The sequence below is a fragment of the Salvelinus sp. IW2-2015 genome, linkage group LG8 (genome assembly GCF_002910315.2).
Source record: "Salvelinus sp. IW2-2015 linkage group LG8, ASM291031v2, whole genome shotgun sequence".
NCBI classification, from domain to species: Eukaryota; Metazoa; Chordata; class Actinopteri; order Salmoniformes; family Salmonidae; genus Salvelinus; species Salvelinus sp. IW2-2015.
Genome location: NC_036848.1, coordinates 22,186,789 through 22,206,415, shown reverse-complemented (window position 1 = coordinate 22,206,415; position 19,627 = coordinate 22,186,789). Strand labels below are relative to the sequence as shown.

General features: G+C 42.3%; 1 protein-coding gene across 8 annotated transcripts in view; it reads left to right on the top strand.

The window, feature by feature from the left end:
• The window catches only part of LOC111967598 (LIM and calponin homology domains-containing protein 1), a 57,526-nt gene that overhangs the window by 11,674 nt on the left and 26,225 nt on the right, over window positions 1-19,627 (top strand). For 6 of the 8 annotated variants that reach the window (XM_023992757.2, XM_023992756.2, XM_023992753.2 and 3 more), the window contains exons 3-4: window positions 9,155-9,449; window positions 19,149-19,580. In XM_023992757.2, coding sequence (XP_023848525.1) covers window positions 9,155-9,449; window positions 19,149-19,580 — 727 coding nt within the window. The remainder of the gene's footprint in view (window positions 1-9,154; window positions 9,450-19,148; window positions 19,581-19,627) is intronic. The other 2 variants (XM_023992759.2, XM_023992758.2) reach the window with 1 other exon arrangement.

The window sequence follows — 19,627 nt, the reverse complement described above, 5'->3', positions numbered from 1 at the left end:
TGCGATTACCGGCCTTCCTTTCCCACCACCTGATATAGAGGTCTTCGATGACAGGGAACTCGGTCCCAGTGATGTACTGGGCTGTCCGTACCACCCTCTGTAGCGCCATGTGATTGAGGGCGGTGCAGTTGCCATACCAAGCAGTGATGCAGCCAGTCAAGATGCTCTCAATGGTGCAGCTGTATAACATTTTGAGGATTTGAGGGCCCATTCCAAAACTTTTCAGCCTCTGGAGGGGGAAGAGGCACTGTCGCTTGTCACCTAAAACCCTCACAAACCTTTACAGATGCACAATTGAAAGCATCCTGTCGGGCTGTATCACCGCCTGGTATGGCAACTGCACTGCCCACAACCGCTGGGCTCTCCAGAGGGTCTGCACAATGCATCACCGGGGGCAAACTACCTGCCCTCCAGGACACCTACAGCACCTGCTGTCACAGAAAGGCCAAAAAGATCATCAAGGACAACAACCACCCGAGCCACTGCCTGTTCACCCCACTATCATCCAGAAGGTGCATCAAACCTGGGCCGAGAGACTGAAAAACAGCTTCTGTCTCAAGGCCATCAGACTGTTAAATAGCCATCACTAGCACAGAGAGGCTGCTGCCTATATACACAGACACATTGGCCACTTTAATAAATGGAACACTAGTCACTTTAATAATGTCACTTTAATAATGTTTACATATCTTGCATTACTAATCTCACATGTACAGTATATACTGTATTCTATACTATTCTACTGTATTTTAGTCTATGCCACTCTGACATTGCTCGTCCATATATTTATATATTCTTAATTCCTTTCCTTTGCTTAGATTTGTGTGTATTGGGTATATGTTGTGAAATTGTTAGATATTACTTGTTAGTTAATGCTGCACTGTTGGAACTAAAAGCACAAACATTTCATTATAACATCTGCTAAACACATGTATGTGATTAGATTTTTAAGTCCTTAGTGATTTGGACACCGAGGAACTTAAAGCTCTCGACCCGCTCCTCTGTAGCCCCGTTGATGTGGATGGGGGCCTGTTTCCTGTAGTCCATGATGAGCTCCTTGGTCTTACTGGCATTGAGGGAGAGGTTGTTGTTCTGGCACCACACTGCCAGGTCACTGAGCTCCTCCCTGTAGGCTGTCTCATCATCGCCGGTGATCAGGCCTACCATCGTCGTGTCGTCAACAAACTTAATGATGGTGTTGGAGTCGTGCGTGGCCACACAGTCGTGGGTGAACAGGGAGTACAGGATGGGACTAAGCACAGATCCCCTGTGGGGCCCACGTGTTGTGGGTCAGCATGGCATAGGTAATGTTGCCTACCCTCACCACCTGGGGTCGGCACGTTGGAAAGTCCAGGATCCAGTCGCAGAGGGAGGTGTTCAGTCCCAGGGTCCCATGCTTGGTGACAAGCTTGGAGGGGACTATGGTGATGAACAGTGAGCTGTATAGTCAATGAACAGCATTCTCACTACGCTCTATTTCTCTCTAAATTTTTTACGCACTTATTGCTGGGCCAAACAACTATCTGTTTTTCACTGTATTTAGGTATGGGTGGCCACACGTGTATGTCTTCATGTTTTAATTTTGGATGGTGCTAGTGCATGTCCTTCCATTACCAGACAATGGATGCAAACGTCCATATTCCAATGCGTCCACCATGTTTGCAAATGTCGCATGTTACATATGATGCCGTGAGAAAAGTCTAATGTCGGAAACAACTGTAAAGAATGTTTACGGACTGCGTCGAAGACACGAATGGAGTCTGGATTATAGCTTGGCTGAATCGGAAGGTGTTTTGTAATGTCATGCCAGTCATAGAAAGACGTTGAGTAGTACCACAGTGTATTGCAGCGCAACCGCTTAACTTTTAATGGAGGCTTGCAAAAGGTTATGACGTTCGTCACCGAATGTATGTTTGGGCTGACATTCTGAAATGCAACACATGGGACGAGGCCAAGCTTCCTGTCTAGGGCCAGGGTGTGTTATTGTTTGGGAGGAACTGGAAGTGTGGAGGAAAAGGTTGTGTCTATGGGTGAAAGTGCTTAGAGCTGGAGAGGTTGATGTTTGGTTTGCTATTGGTTTGTAGGGAAAGTTGGGCGGTTGATGTTTGGTTTGCTATTGGTTTGTAGGGAAAGTTGGGCGGTTGATGTTTGGTTTGCTATTGGTTTGTAGGGAAAGTTAGGTGGTTGATGTTTGGTTTGCTATTGGTTTGTAGGGAAAGTTGGGCGGTTGATGTTTGCTTTGCTATTGTTGTTGCGAAAGGCTGATTGGTTGATATTGAGTTTGTAGGGAAGCATTGAGAAGTAGATGTTTGGTTTGCTATTGGATTGTAATAAAATGCTAAGTAGTTGGTGTTTGTTTGCTATTGGTTTATAGGGAAACATTGATTGATTGATGCTGGGTTTTCTATGTAGGTAAACATTGAGTGGTTTTAGTGAAATGAATTAAGTGAGGCCAGCTGTACATTAAAATAGGTTTCACTATCCATGCCACGGTGCCTCATGTCCAGACCATCTCTAGCCCTGGGCTCATCTAACTCTGACTCTAGAACAGTTCCTGGAGGCCCACACACTAGATCTGAGAACAGCTGAGCAGACCAGAGATCAGCCAATGATACAAGGTTTGATTACACCAAGAAGAAAAGCTCCAAATGATCACTGTTTACACAAAATAGCTACACCAAACTAGTTTTTCATGGTCCAAGGCGTTCTTATGCTGCTACCGCCATTCAGCTCTCACACTCACTCTGGAAGTTCACTTAGTCCATCCCGAAAATAATTAGAGGACACAGGATTTTAATTTAATCTTCAAAAGGAATCTGATATCGACAGCCCTCTTTTGTTAGAGTTATGTAGATCAGCACACATTGTGGATAAATATACATCTTTGTGTTACTGTACTCTATCCCTATTCTAGTCTTCCCTTCCCTATTATTTTCTTCCCTCTTCTCTTCCCTCTCTTTTCTGCTAAAGCCGCTCCATCCACAGTCAGCAACTATGGAACTGAATACAGTGAGTTATGTGATGTCATTGAAATGTGTTTTATTTGTAATCACGTGGCAAGGAACTTCACAGACACACAGCAGTGCTTTAACATGTGTGGAACCATGATATCATACACACAGAATGGAGGGAGAGGTTGGGGGTTTTTTTGCACGGGGGGGGGGGGCTTTCATGGTTGAGGAGCAGCTCTCGGGGAACTGTGCGGGGGATCTTGGATGGTCGGGGGCCTGGCGGTTGGGAGCTTGGCCTGGAGGCCGATAGGTCACTGGTTCGGGTCCCAGTTTTGACTTGGTGGGAGGTCTGTCGACGTGCCCTTGGGCGGGGTGCTTGACCCTGGTTGCTCCTGTAGGTCGCTCTGGATGGGAGTCTGCTAGATGACTGAATGTAATGTAAATGTTGAGCGTCTTCACTGCAGGAAGATTCTATATTTTAATATTCAATAAAACAATATATTTTTTGTTGTTGAAATACCTAGTTATTTTGTTGCTTTAACATACATTTCTGAAGATATTTTTTTATATATTTATGGTATTAGTGATGCATTTACGAAGTTCCTCAAGTTCTTTTTGTTTTTCCTCTAACATATTTTGTATCTCTATAGTATCGTTTTTATGGCTATCTACCTGTACTATTAGTTCATGGATTTCCCTTGTTAGTCTTGTCTCTTTAGCCAGAAACTGCTTTCTTATTATTGATGAAATGAATGACCTCTGAAGGTACATTTTAAAGGTATCCCAAACATTAAGGGGTTTTGCTGAACCTATATTATACTGGAAGAATTCAGTTATAAATTATTTTATCTTAGTTAAAAATAAGTTGTCCTCAAGTAAACTTTGATTAAATATCCAATATCTCCGCCCACGTGGAAAATCTATAAGAGTAATGTGAATGCCAATTAGATGATGATCCGATCGCATTCTGTGTCCTATTAAAACTTTTTTAACCTTTGATTCAAGAGAGAAAGAGACAAGAACGTAGTCAAGACGACTAGCTTGATTAAGTCTCTTCCATGTATATCTCACTAGGTTGGGATTTTTTAGTCTCCAAATATCCACTATTTCTAATGTGTCCATAATATTTGTGATTTCCTTAAGGGCACGGTGACGATAATTTGTAGAGTGATTACCTTTACAGTCCATTGAGGTACTTAACACTGTGTTATAGTCTCCTACCATAATGATTTGATCATTTGTTGCCTGTAAGTTCAATAAATTGGTATAAATGTTTTCGAAGAAGTATGGATCATCCTGATATGGACAATATAGATTAATGAGCCAAATCTCTTTTTCATCCACTTTCATATTCAAAAGGATCCACCTTCCTTGCAAATCATTCCTGGTTATTTGCACATTCAGATCAACATTTTTGTTAATAATATCATCACACCTTTTGAGTTCCTTTGTCCATGACAGAAAATTATTTCATTCCTTTTTCCATGCAACTTCATCTAAGAATGTAGAGTCCGTTTCCTGTAAACAGTATATGTTATATTCCTTTTCTTTTAGCCATGTAAAGACTGATCTTCTTTTTTTATAATCTGATAAACCATTACAATTATAACTAGCTATACTTATTTCACCCCTTACCTTAACTAGATACTATTCTCAGGCTAAATTGACCATAATTCGTGCTTGTAAAGTTACTGCCATCAGAGGTATTTTGACGGTCAATATTAGAGCTTCTGATATTTAGAATTCAAGAAATAGGTTCTAGCAATATTTGTTTTATTCCCTTGCCTGTTTGCTTGTGAGCGAAGGCGACAGATGTTAGAAAATTGAGACAAGATATTATGTGTGTCGTAAATCTGAGTACGTTGATGTGTATGCTATTGGATGTGATTTAGTGAGAGTGTGTACGATGTCTGTATAAGAGTAGGACTATAATGTGTGCTGTCCAAATAAATAATATCTCTGCTAATTTGAATGGTTGAGTGTCTGTGTGTAACATGTAGTGTGTATAGCCTTAATATTCATGATGATAATTGTAATCCAAATCGTATCACCATTATAGTTGCACCATAATTACTTGCGTTACTCGGGAGACGGCTTCTCTACAGTACAAATGTATTCCGTACAATATGTTATTATTCCCCAACGCCCCTATTCTTATATCTTCCCCTTGCTTGTTGTAAACATATATAAACTTGTAGACAAATACATAAAAAAAGATAGACAAACAATAAACACATTAAATTATAAAACAGTTCTCGACAATAGAGAGGAAGAGAAGAGAAGAGAAAAGAGAGAAAAAGAGAGTGAGAGAAGAGAGCGAGATCAGGTCTTGTGTGTAAGTCCGTATGTGTAAGCGAGCATGTAATTGAGTACATGTATGTTCATATCCACCTCATAGTTTTCAAATATTTTTACAGTTCCCATACTTTCTTTTTTTCGTAACCTCAAGTCCCTGTAGAATTTAGTACAGCCATGGTGTTATGGAGCTGTCTCCTCAAACTTAGATTTGTCTGTCCATAACACTTTTTTACAATCAAATCAAATCAATCTTACACTGTCCAGTGTCTGTGTTATTTTGCCCATCTTAATCTTTTCTTTTTATTGGCCAGTCTGAGATGTGTTTTTTTCTTTGCAACTCTGCCTAGAAGGCCAGCATCCCGGAGTCGACTTTTTACTGTTGACGTTGAGACTGGTGTTTTGCGGGTACTATTTAATGAAGCTGCAAGTTGAGGACTTGTGAGGCGTCTGTTTCTCAAACTAGACACTCTAATGTACTTGTCATCTTGCTCAGTTGTGCACTGGGGCCTCCCACTCCTCTTTCTATTCTGGTTAGAGCCAGTTTGCGCAGTTCTGTGAAGGGAGTAGTACACAGTGTTGTACGAGATCTTCCATTTCTTGGCAATTTCTCGCATGGAATAGCCTTCATTTCTCAGAACAAGAATAGACTGACAAGTTTCAGAAGAAAGTTATTTGTTTCTGGACATTTTGAGTCTGTAATCGAACCCACAAATGCTGATGCTCCAGATACTCAACTAGTCTAAGGAAGGACAGTTGTATTGCTTCTTTAATCAGGACAACAGTTCTCAACTGGGCTAACATAATTGCACAATGGTTTTCTAATGATCAATTAGTCTTTTAAAATTATATAATTTTGGATTAGCTAACACAACGTGCCATTGGAACACAGGAGTGATGGTTGCTGATAATGGGCCTCTGTACGCCTATGTAGATATTCCATTAAAAAATCTGCCATTTCAAGCTACAATAGTCATTTACAACATTAACAATGTCTACACTGTATTTCTGATCAATTTGATGTTATTTTAATGGACAAAAAAATTGCTTTTCTTTCAAAAACAAGAAAATCTCTAAGTGACTCCAAACTTTTGAAAGGTAGTGTAAGTTCAAGGGATTTTAATGCCTGAGATGGGAAAACAGTTTTTCCGTATGCTAGACATATTCTCCATGCAATTGAAAAAAAATGATATTTTAAAGTTAATTTCTTAAAAGTTTGCTTGTCCAAAATGCACACATAATGACCCTGATACACACAAACACACACACACACTCACACCAACACGTGCTTTAGTATTAACATATGTGATCCCATGGTATCATACAGAAAGATATAGAAACACAGGAACCTACAGTATTGAGATTCGGTATGGCATTGACACATGGTCCAAGATTTCTCATACAGGTCTTTACAGTAGTGATGTACCGATATGACATTTTTGGCCGATACCGATATTCGATATTTTCCTTGCCAAAAAAACACGATACCGATATTAAAACTGTTAGCGGCTTTTTAAGCATTCTAGTACAGTTAAATAATTTAACACACACACATGGACGCAGTGGTCTAAGGCACTGTATCTCAGTGTAAGAGGCGTCACTACAGCCCTTGGTTTGAAACCAGGCTGTATCACATCCGGCCGTGATTGGGAGTCCCATAGGGCAGCGCACAATTGGCCCAGCGTCGTCCGGGTTTGGCCGGGGTAGGCCGTCATTGTAAATAAGAATTTGTTCTTAAACTTCTTATGGCTGAGATCCCGTTAACGGGATCGATATGACAACAGCCAGTGAAAGTGCAGGGCGCCAAATTCAAACAACAGAAATCTCATAATTAAAATTCCTCAAACATACAAGTATCTAATACCATTTTAAAGGTAATCTTGTTGTTAATCCCACCACAGTGTCCGATTTCAAAAAGGCTTTACAGCGAAAGCACCACAAACGATTATGTTAGGTCACCGCCAAGTCACAGAAAAACACAGCCATTTTTCCGAGCCGAAGACATGAGTCACAAAAAGCAGAAATAGAGATAACATTAATCACTAACCTTTGATGATCTTCATCAGATGACACTCATAGGACTTCATGTTACACAATACATGTACAGTATGTTTTGTTCGGTAAAGTTCCTATTTATATAAAAAAGATCTCAGTATACATTGGCGAGTTATGTTCAGTAGTTCCAAAAACACCTGGAACCAAAAAGGTCCAAGTGAACTGGTTGACTCTAGAAGATTCAGTCTCAGCAACAGTGAATGTGACAGAGTGTCTCTGGTACTGTGCTCTTTAGGGAAGGGGGGGATACTAGGAACACATGTGGTGAACATCTTGGGGAGGAATTTACGTGGTGGAGCAGGGGGAAGACCTTGAGGGATGTGCTTCAGCATGACCAGGTGACCAAGCTGATATTGTTGCAAACATTTTCATCAAATGCATTCTTTTCAACCGTGGGGTGCAATCAAGTGCCGTTGAGTTCGCGAAATAGTAACTCTTAAAGATGATTGATATTGTATGTGCTGTCTAATGCCCTTCAAATACTGGTATTCCAACAATTTTCGGTTGATTTATGGTTGCAAGAGCAATGCTAAAGTATCTACCTTAGCCCATAAAAAGTTTGCTGTACATTTTGTTTGAGAAAACCCAGTAAGGTGGGTGGTTAAAAAGTTACTTCACTGCTAGACAGGCAAGTCCCATTATCATCTAGGCCATGTCCTGGGGGACTCCTGAATGTTCTTTCAATCTGATTCTTGTGGTTTATTTCCTTTTATACAGTCGATGGCTATTTCAGACTCAGAGCTCTTAAAGGGACCATCGAGAAGATGTCTTGCTGTTCAATTGTCCATTTTATTGAGGATATATAACCCTTAGGATGTTTCTAGCTTACCTGTACACTACTTTCAGTAACATCTATCCAATTTCAGAGGTCAGTGATTGGATAGCTTAATTGAAATGAAAACCAATGAAAGTGGCCCGATTGTGAAACACTAGCTAGGTTTCCATCCAATTTGAGACAGATTATAATTGTTTTTTAATTCACTACGTGATGACGTAGTGCACATAAAAAAACACTTTTGCGATAAAGTTATCATGTACCGAATAAAAAACATAAATTCAATGTGTTTCCATTGCATTTTCCATTCTACCATGGGTTTTGTTGCGATAAATGGCCTTCTCTAAACAACAGTTAGCTGATTAAGTTGACAGGTTAGGTGAGATGGATAAGAGCAAGATCATTCTTATTTGTTAATTGGCAGCGTGATCATCATGTGACTAGCACACAAATCAAGACCCTCAATATTTATTGGAATATACTTTCACCACCCTGTGATGTTCATCATACTTTATTTAATCTGTAGCCTAATAAACGGTGCATGCTTTTTCAAGTCATAGTCGGACGACAACACAACATGACTGCAAATTTACCTCGACATGGTTAATCTATCAACAAATGCACATGAAATTGTTTCCACCGCAATTTGTCGCATAATTCATTTTACCGACACGGTAAGATACTACCATGTCAAACGGACAAATTGCCTATCAACATTTTTGAAATTGTACAGACACTTCCTGTTTCCATCATAGCTGTTGTGTTTTTTGTTGTTGTTGACAGTATGACTTTACCCGCATAAAAACTGTTTATGGAAAAATGGTTACTGATGTACAATTTTTAAATCCTAAGCAGTTATTTCTCTTTTTGTTTTCTGTTTTGTCTCTCTCTCCCCCCTCTTTCTCTCTCATTTCTCTTTTTTTCTATCTCTTTCTTTCTCTTTCTTTCTTTCTCTCTCTCTCTCTCGCTTGCTCTCACAGGGGGTGGGCCAAGGTTTCATGGTGGTTTTAAGCAAATGAGAAGGTCTCAATAAAGACGGATCAAAAGTCAAAGTCTCTCCCTCTCTTGCACCCACCAGGCCGCGGCAGCGACTCAGAGTCCGACGTCGGACCCCACGGGGGCAGGAAGCTGCCGGACGTGCGCAAGGATGACATGCTGGCACGGCGGACCTCGGTGAGCGAGCCCAGAGTGATGGTGCCCTTCAACCAGTACCTGCCCAACAAGAGCAATGCCAGTGGCTACGTGCCCACACCGCTGCGCCGGAAGAGGGGCGACCGTGAGGGTCAGGAGGAGGACGGTGGCAGAGGGGGCGGGGGCGGCCGCAAGAGCTGGAGTACCGCCACCTCGCCCATAGGAAGCAATAGACCCTTCAGGTGAGCATTAGTGATGCAGTTGTAGTAGTGGTAGAAGTGATAGATTGAATGTTGTGGTGGTAGTAGGCTCTGTCCCAATATCCACAAGCAATGTATTGGATTCTAAGTGGAATGCTAGTATGGATATTGGATCATAGCCATGGTGTAATTTGTTAAATATGTTGTTGGCATTCTTTCCTCCATGGAAACTTTTACTGACCTGTATCACCTGCTACACTTTGACAGGACAATATAGACAAACCCAAGCCAATAGATAGTGTGAGGGGTTATTTCAATAGCAGTAGAAGGTCATCACTGTATATGCTGGTTATAAATATTTGTCATACAGTATATTGAGAAAGTATTGTTCACTAAAGTGATAACCGTTTTCAATCAATCCAAACGTCAGCCCAAAAGGTTCACGCTAACAGCACTTTCTTTGGTACCATCGAGACAAAGCAAACTCGCTTATTCTTTCTTTTCTAGACGTGTCTAGCTTCTATACGTATCACCGATATGTTGTTTCTTCCACCAGCCCTGACACAGCACTTTAAAAACAGCTACCTCCGGCCAATTTTCCTTCATATTGTAATTCCCCCATTGCACAAGGGAGACTGGGAATGTCCTGTCTGATGTGGAACACGCATGTTTAAGAGAAGGAAAAATATAATAGAAAATGTACAGTGGTGGCATGAAGGGATGGGCTGATGGAGACCAGATGTGTGTTTTGATTGGCCGAGACTGAAGCACTGAGAGAAAAGCCAGCAACTGGCGAGGCATTTGCTATCCAGACACAAATAGGTGACTACTAAAATGCGTGACCGATTTTTGCTGCTATATGACTCGGTTGAGTGTTGGTGGAAACTGATGTCAAAACAGAGTATTGAGGTTTTCATGAAACAAAAATATGTCTTGTTCCACTCATCTTGTAATATTTCAGTAGAAGGCAAAAATGATGTGTGTGTGTGTGCACACGTTTTTGTGTGTGTGTGCATGCACTTATGTGCATAAGCTTGCATTGTGCAGTCAAACATTTGGACACACCTACTCTTTCAAAGGATTTTTCTTTATTTTGACTATTTTCTACATTGTAGGATAATAGTGAAGACATCAACTATGAAATAACACATATGGAATTATGTAGTAACCAAAAAAGTGTTAAACAAATCTAAATATATTTTAGATTTTAGATTCTTCAAAGTAGCCACCGTTTGCCTTGATGACAGCTTTGCACACTCTTGGCATTCTCTCAATCAGCTTGATGAGGTAGTCAAGTCACCTGGAATGCATTTCAATTAACAGGTGTGCCTTGTTAAAAGTTAATTTGTGGAATTTATTTCCTTCTTAATGCGTTTGAGCCAATCAGTTGTGTTGTGACAAGGTACGGTTAGTATACAGAAGAACCCTATTTGGTAAAAGACCAAGCAAAGAGAAACGACAGTCCCTCATTACTTTAAGACATGAAGGTCAATCAATCCGAAACATTTCAAGAATTTTGTACGTTTCTTCAAGTGCAGTCGCAAAAACCATCAAGGGCTATGATGAAACTGGCTCGCATGAGGACCGTCACAGGAAAGGAAGACCCAGAGTTACCTCTGCTGCAGAGGATAAGTTCATTAGAGTTACCAGCCTCAGAAATTGCAACCAAAATAAATGCTTCACAGAGTTCAAGTAACAGACACATCTCAACATCAACTGTTCAGAGGATACTGCGGGAATCAGGCCTTCATGGTCAAATTGCTGCAAAGATCCACCACTAAAGGACAGCAATAATAAGAAGATACTTGCATGGGCCAAGAAACACGAGCAATGGACATTAATCCGGTGGATATCTGTCCTTTGGACTGATGAGTCCAAATTTGAGATTTTGGGTTCCAACCGCCTTGACTTTGAGACGCAGAGTAGGTGAACGGATGATCTCTGCATGTGTGGTTCCCACCGTGAAGCATGGAGGAGGTGTGATGGCGTGGGGGTGCTTTGCTGGTGATACTGTTAGTGATTTATTTAGAATTCAAGGCACACTTAACCAGCATGGCTACCACAGCACTCTGCAGTGATACGCCATCCCATCTGGTTTGTGCTTAGTGGGACTATCATTTGTTTTTTAACAGGACAGTGACCCAACACATCTCGAGGCTGTGTAAGGGCTATTTGACCAAGAAGTAGAGTGATGGAGTGCTGCATCAGATGACCTGGCCTCCACAATCATCTGACCTCAACCCAATTGAGATGGTTTGGGATGAGTTGGACCGCAGAGTGAAGGAAAAGCAGCCAACAAGTGCTCAGCACCAAGTGCTCAGCTCCTTCAGCACTGTTGGAAAAGCATTTCAGGTGAAGCTGGTTGAGAGAATGCCAAGAGTGTACAAAGCTGTCATCAAGGCAAAGGGTGGCTGTTTTAAAGAATCTGAAATATAAAATATATTTTGATTTGTTTACCACTTTTTTGGTTACTACATGATTCCATATGTGTTATTTCATAGTTTTGATGTCTTCACTATTATTCTACAATGTAGAAAACAGTAAAAATAAATAAAAACCCTTGATTGAGTAGGTGTGTCCAAACTTTTGACTGGTATTGTACGTACGTGTGTGTGTATGTGTGTGCGTGTGCATGTGTGTGTCTATTTATTTACGCTAGACATCACCTACTAAATTGGGCCTTTGCTCCTGTATCTGACCTTGTTGACATGGCTTGGTTTGATATTAATCTCATTAGTTTAAACCTGACTTTTGCCATAACACCTACACACCACTCTCACACCGATGATACAGGATTCTCAATAAGGAGGAGGGATGACGGGCTTCGAGCCCGGATTCATTCAGCAGAAATCAGCTTTCCTCTACATGTGTTTGTGTGTCTTTCTGTGCAAGGCTGTAATTGGAAAGAGTTAAACCTGTCAGTGGAAGTGAATAAGGCACGTGTGTGTGTGCGTGTGCGTGCGTGTGCGTGTGTGGGTGCACATAAGTCTAAACCTGCATGTGGGTGTGCAAGGGTAGGTCCTAAGGTCATACCATACCTATCTGAGTACGTCCATGAGTACTGTATGTGTGCATTTGTCAGTGTATTTTTCTGTGAGTATGTATTTGTGCTTGTGCTTGCATGACATCATGAGATTGGCCTGAGCTTCTTTCTGAGGTCATCGGGTCCCTGACTGACCAATACTGACCAGTACATTATCCTTCGTTCAGCTTGTTCTGCTTTTCAGTGACTGTTCAAATGATTTGAGATAGTGTCATTATCATGTGTGATGGGTTTTTTTCTTTCTTTGCTCCTCCTCTTTTTCCCCTTCCACCGTGCATGTTTCCATTGGTGTGTTGTGGTTTCTATTTACTACTCCCATTGTCATTGTCCATATGACCACTCTGTGACTGGGTTTTGTGGTAACGGTTGTGTGTTTAACGTATGTGTTGTGGCTTTGGTTTGTGCTGTGTTGTGTCGTACCACCTGTGTCGTGGTTGCATGTTGGTGTTGTTGGGATTGCCCCTTGTGTGCGTGTGCGTGCGTGTGCGTGTGCGTGGTGTGTGTGTGGTGTGTGTGTGTGTGTGTGTGTGTGTGTGTGTGTGTGTGTGTGTGTGTGTGTGTGTGTGTGTGTGTGTGTGTGTGTGTGTGTGGTGTGTGTGTGTGTTGTTGTGGTGTGTGTGTGTATAACAGTCCGACTGAACTCCCCACCCTAGAAGTACCCCCAGTTATAGCCGCTATAGAGCCGCCATCCCCCGAGCCCCAAGCCCAACCCCTTCCCAAACCACAGAATCAGTCAGAAGAAGAACACAGGAACAAGGAAGAAGAGAAGGAGGAAAAAATGGAGGGGAGGAAAGAGGAGGAAGGGAAGCTGACTCCTGCATGCACATGGAGGCAGGAGTGGAAGGAGAGGGAGGAGGAATATGAAGGTCACCCCTACAACTCCCCTCAACGCTCACAGACCCCCACACTCACCCACGGGGAGACGGCTATACAACTGACTGGGACTGCTGAGCAAAGGTGCCAATCACAGTATGTCCTAACCCCTGAAGCCTAAACCCTACCCCTTGTCCCAACCCAACAACCCCCAGGCAAAAGTGTTTCCATTTAATAACCCCTCACCCCAAAAATCCCCAGACAAGAGACTTTCCCGTAAAGTCGCTATTGGCTCATCAAGCCACGGTTCCAATGACCCCAACTTAATTAAACCTTTGCCCCAATCTTAGAATGTTTTTCCTGTAAGGTGTGTTGAACCAAGGTGCCCATTTTTAAAGCTTACACTGTTTTGGTGATGACACCTTTAAACATGCCCATGCAGACACTTAAAAGTCTTTTGCAGACAACTATTTACACAAACTCCGAGGGATTCAGTAAACCGTTTCGTAAGAGTTTAACTTTGCCTGTTATTTTTTGACACAGACATGACTGATGCTCATTTGGGCCCATTTGTGAGTTGAATTTGGATCCACCCAATGGATATGTCTGCTTTCTCTGGCCTCAAAGATATCTGAAAACCTGGCTTGTCACTATTTTGGCTGATTAACGACACTCTAAAGTGGAAATATGACTTGTGTATAGGGCATGTTCCAAGTCTGTGTCTTAAATGGCATCCTTTTTCTGATATAGTGCAGTACAAGGCTCTGGTCAAAAGTAGTGCACTATATAGGGGATATGGTGCCATTTAGAACACACAAAAATAGTTATTCTGGGGATGTCCGAGGAGCTTTCCAAACATAAGCTTTGCTGTGGTGCATTGCTTTTGTTGGTGTTGGACACACATCTGCCCTCTCGTTCCATGTGAAAACCAAGCCCAGACGTTTGGGGTTTCGGTGTTTGCCAGGAGTCTGCTGCTTGCGATGTTTGTGGTCTTCTTTATTTTGGACGAGTCTCCCTATGTGTTTCTGGCAGATGTATTGACATACACTACCGGTCAAAGGTTTTAGAACACCTACTCATTCAAGGGTTTTTCTTTTTTTTCTATTTTCTACATTGTAGAATAATAGTGAAGACATCAAAACTATGAAATAACGCATATGGAATCATGTAGTAACCAAAAAAGTGTTCAACAAATCAAAATATATTTTATATTTGAGATTCTTCAAATAGCCACCCTTTGCCTTGGTGACAGCTTTGCACACTCTTGGCATTCTCTCAATCAGCTTCATGATGTAGTCACCTGGAATGCATTTCAATTAACAAGTGTGCCTTGTTAAAAGTTCATTTGTGGAATTTATTTCCTTCTTAATGCGTTTGAGCCAATCAGATGTGTTGTGACAAGGAAGGGGGGAATACTATTGTTTGTCTATTGTTGTGCCTTAGATGAAGATCGGATCTAATTTTATGACCAATTTATGCAGAAATCCAGATAATTCCAAAGGGTTCACATGCTTTTTCTTGCCACTGTATATGGCAAATAGAACTCAAAACTGGATGGTGTATAGAGATATAAGAGTCTGGTTGAAGATAGCTGAAGGATGGGACTAAAAACAAACAAAAGATGACTAATGTAAAGTATGCTGTGTCCGTAAAATGTATATAGTATGTATAAGCTGGAAGTAGAAGCATAAGGGTTGGTGTCCATTTAGTTTACTACAATTAGGGGAGGGGTGGTAGGGTTAGGGAAAATAATAAAGAATATACACTGCTCAAAAAAATAAAGGGAACACTAAAATAACACATCCTAGATCTGAATGAATGAAATATTCTTATTAAATACTTTTTTCTTTACATAGTTGAATGTGCTGACAACAAAATCACACAAAAATGATCAATGGAAATCAAATGTATCAACCCATGGAGGTCTGGATTTGGAGTCACACTCAAAATTAAAGTGGAAAACCACACTACAGGCTGATCCAACTTTGATGTAATGTCCTTAAAACAAGTCAAAATGAGGCTCAGTAGTGTGTGTGGCCTCCACGTGCCTGTATGACCTCCCTACAACGCCTGGGCATGCTCCTGATGAGGTGGCGGATGGTCTCCTGAGGGATCTCCACCCAGACCTGGACTAAAGCATCCGCCAACTCCTGGACAGTCTGTGGTGCAACGTGGCGTTGGTGGATGGAGCGAGACATGATGTCCCAGATGTGCTCAATTGGATTCAGGTCTGGGGAACGGGCGGGCCAGTCCATAGCATCACTGCCTTCCTCTTGCAGGAACTGCTGACACACTCCAGCCACATGAGGTCTAGCATTGTCTTGCATTAGGAGGAACCCAGGGCCAACCGCACCAGCATATGGTCTCACAAGGGGTCTGAGGATCTCATCTCGGTACCTAATGGCATTCAGGCTACCTCTGGCAAGCACATGGAGGGCTGTGCGGCCCCCCAAAGAAATGCCACCCCACACCATGACTGACCCACCGCCAAACCGGTCATGCTGGAGGATGTTGCAGGCAGCAGAACGTTCTCCACGGCGTCTCCAGTCTCTGTCACGTCTGTCACATGTGCTCAGTGTGAACCTGCTTTCATCTGTGAAGAGCACAGGGCGCCAGTGGCGAATTTGCCAATCTTGGTGTTCTCTGGCAAATGCCAAACGTCCTGCACGGTGTTGGGCTGTAAGCACAACCCCCACCTGTGGACGTCGGGCCCTCATACCACCCTCATGGAGTCTGTTTCTGACCTTTTGAGCAGACACATGCACATTTGTGGKCTGCTGGAGGTCATTTTGCAGGGCTCTGGCAGTGCTCCTCCTGCTCCTCCTTGCACAAAGGCGGAGGTAGCGGTCCTGCTGCTGGGTTGTTGCCCTCCTACGGCCTCCTCCACGTCTCCTGATGTACTGGCCTGTCTCCTGGTAGCGCCTCCATGCTCTGGACACTACGCTGACAGACACAGCAAACCTTCTTGCCACAGCTCGCATTGATGTGCCATCCTGGATGAGCTGCACTACCTGAGCCACTTGTGTGGGTTGTAGACTCCGTCTCATGCTACCACTAGAGTGAAAGCACCACCAGCATTCAAAAGTGACCAAAACATCAGCCAGGAAGCATAGGAACTGAGAAGTGGTCTGTGGTCACCACCTGCAGAACCACTCCTTTATTGGGGGTGTCTTGCTAATTGCCTATAATTTCCACCTGTTGTCTATTCCATTTGCACAACAGCATGTGAAATTTATTGTCAATCAGTGTTGCTTCCTAAGTGGACAGTTTGATTTCACAGAAGTGTGATTGACTTGGAGTTACATTGTGTTGTTTAAGTGTTCCCTTTATTTGTTTGAGCAGTGTATATATATATATATACAGTTGAAGTGGGAAGTTTATTTTAGCCAAATACATTCAAATACCTTAGCCAAATACATTCAAATACATTCGTTTTTCACAATTCCTGACATTTAATCCTAGTAAAAAGTCCCTGTCTTAGGTCAGTTAATTACTTAAAAATCATACAATTTGATTTTCTGGATTTTTGTTTTAGATTCCGTCTCTCACAGTTGAAGTGTATGATAAAAATGACAGACCTCTACATGCTTTGTAAAGTAGGAAAACCTGCAAAATCGGCAGTGTATCCAATACTTGTTCTCCCCACTGTATATATATATATATATATATTTCAAGTAGTATATATATTTGTAATATATATATATATATATATGGTGGATTGGAAATTATGCAGACATTTACATTAATAGAAGCCACAATCTACTTGAAAACATTTTATTTTTTTTAAGGACTTCTATGAATTACATTTTGTGAAAATCCCCCAAATCATTGTGTTTTTGGCCTAGGTTTCGTGAGCAATCACTCATGTGGTCCTTAGAATGTATCTTTGGCTACTGTTGTTCTCTTATCCAGAGCGTCTCACAGTTTGTGCTTTCAACTAAAGTAGGTAGCAGGTTAAACAGCCGCAAATGTGTATTACGAGAGGGTATTTGAGATGCACAAACTCAAGTGGCATTCCTTTGTGCCCTTTCTTTCTGGATAGATGGTTGTTAGATATCTCCCTTTGACAGAGATTGACCTTTTGACCTGTGAAGAGTGTATTTTGCTGATTGAGTGTTGGAGTATAATCAGATGTGTTAGCTATTCATTCATCACCTAGGCAACATAGTTCTATGGCACTGGTTGGAGATAATCAACAAGTCACCATGCTGCCCTTGTGTATGGCAAACACACCTTGGTTGTTCATGCACGCACATACACGTTGGATGTAGACACACCCTTGCACACACGCACGCACGCGCGCGCGCGCGCACACACACACAACACACCAAATACTTGCCATAGTCTAGCTAGCCTACCCATACTGTATTACAGTATTTTACACACCCAGAGAATTGTACTGTAATTCAACACACAGGGACCATGTGAACCCACCCTCAGAAATTAGGAAATGAGGGGTCCTTCCGCCGCCTGACCCCCGGTCGTCAATAGCTTCTATACCCACAAAGTCATAAACCCCGCTCATTTCTACAATTTCTCTTCTTAGAATTCGATTTTAAACCTAACCCTAACCTTAACATTAACCGTAACCACAGTATGAATATTAAGACCAAAAAGTAAGTTTTTTGTGACTGTTGAATCTGGCTTTGTGGGTGCGGAATCTGACTTTGTGCGTGTAGAAGCTAGTGACGACCGTGACTCCCGACCAGGGCTGGGACATGATGTGTCTTTCTCACTGCCAGGCAGAATCTATTCAATGACAGAGGACATGTCCACTTTCTCAATGGCAGTGGCGTGCATACTGAAAATGACTCTTAGTATGCAAGTCCTAATATAATATGGGTGGGGAGAAAAGTAATATTTAGTTGCTTGAACCATGTATTCAAGTTCTATTTAAGTTAACTGTGTGTGTGCGTCAAACAAAGAATAATGTTTTTTTTTGGGGGGGGGGGGGTGTTACCAGAGCAGCTTAGATATAGCTGTTGTGGGTTTTCTCCCAATACTTCCTTTGTGAGTCACTACTGTTTTTTTCTGCTTTCGTTCACAAACCTATGTTCCACATCTAATGTCTCACTGGGTCGAAAACTGTTTGAGTCAACATTGTTTCCACGTCATTTTCACCCTACTCTTAACCTAAATCCAATGACATGGTGCCATTTTTGGTTGATTTGACATTGAATTCACGTTAGTGGACAACTCAACCAAAAGTAAATCAAAACTAGATGTTGAACTGACGTCTGTGCCCAGTGGGGTGAGTTCCGAGACAATGCCAAGGTCTTTATATTATGACCAGGGATGGGCACGGTTAATCGAATATCCAGATATCTAAACAATATCTTTGATTACTTGAGCGAGTGTTCATTTGCGGAGAGAAATAAATGGTAGGCCTGTTTTGACAATCCCTTGTTATAAATTAAATTACATTATCCTTGTGACATTGTTACCTACAACGATATAGAATGACATTTGCAATACGTCATTTGATTAAACAAACTTTTGAATGTACTGTGTTGAGCTACTGCTGCGCATTTAGAGCTCTGGTCTGCCCTGACGTCGGTATGCTATTTTCCCCACTTCAGATATCAGTTACAGACACACACCAAACAGAGTTTCCACAAAACCTGACACAGATCAATGCAAAACACTCACCAGAAAACCTTTTTGTAACAGAATCAGTTCTATCATGGCGAAAATCAGACATCTCTTTCACGGTTCTTTTTAGCCAAAAACTAAGGAGAAAAGCAACATTCTGCTGTTTTAATATAATTTTGAATATCCAGATATCCCCAGAAATGTAATGATATTATTTGAATAGTGAAATACTGTCAAATGGCCTTCCTTAATTACAACCTTGGTCAATGCTAACCAAACCACTCTCTCAGCAGTAGCCCCGCCCGCTCATGCTCCGAGGAACTATACCGCCTGTCGTCCCTGACAACCAGCCCCATGACGACCTCCATCGTCGTGACGAGCCCCTCCAGCGCCGGGGCCAGTCCGGAAACAACCAGGAAGTTCCCTCCCCCTCCCATGATGGACAGGGAGGAGGCAGGTCAAAAGAAGATGGGGTTGGCCATATCCCTGGCGACAGACACAGGGAGGTACAACGACATGTGGGCTCGCCACACTCTTACCTCGCCGAAACACAGCAGCACTACCGGTCCAAGCCAGTTCCTGCCCGTTCCTGCAGCCAGGGCAACCACCACGCTGATGGTCGCCTGCCAGGGTCGCATGGGCAAGTCGGAGGTTGAAGGTCGCGAGGGCGACAAACCGGCGGTGGCGAGACGTCCATCTTGGCTTGACGATGACCTCCAGCTAATGTGAGCCTGTCGTCCAACGACTAGGATTGAGTGACCGATACGAAATT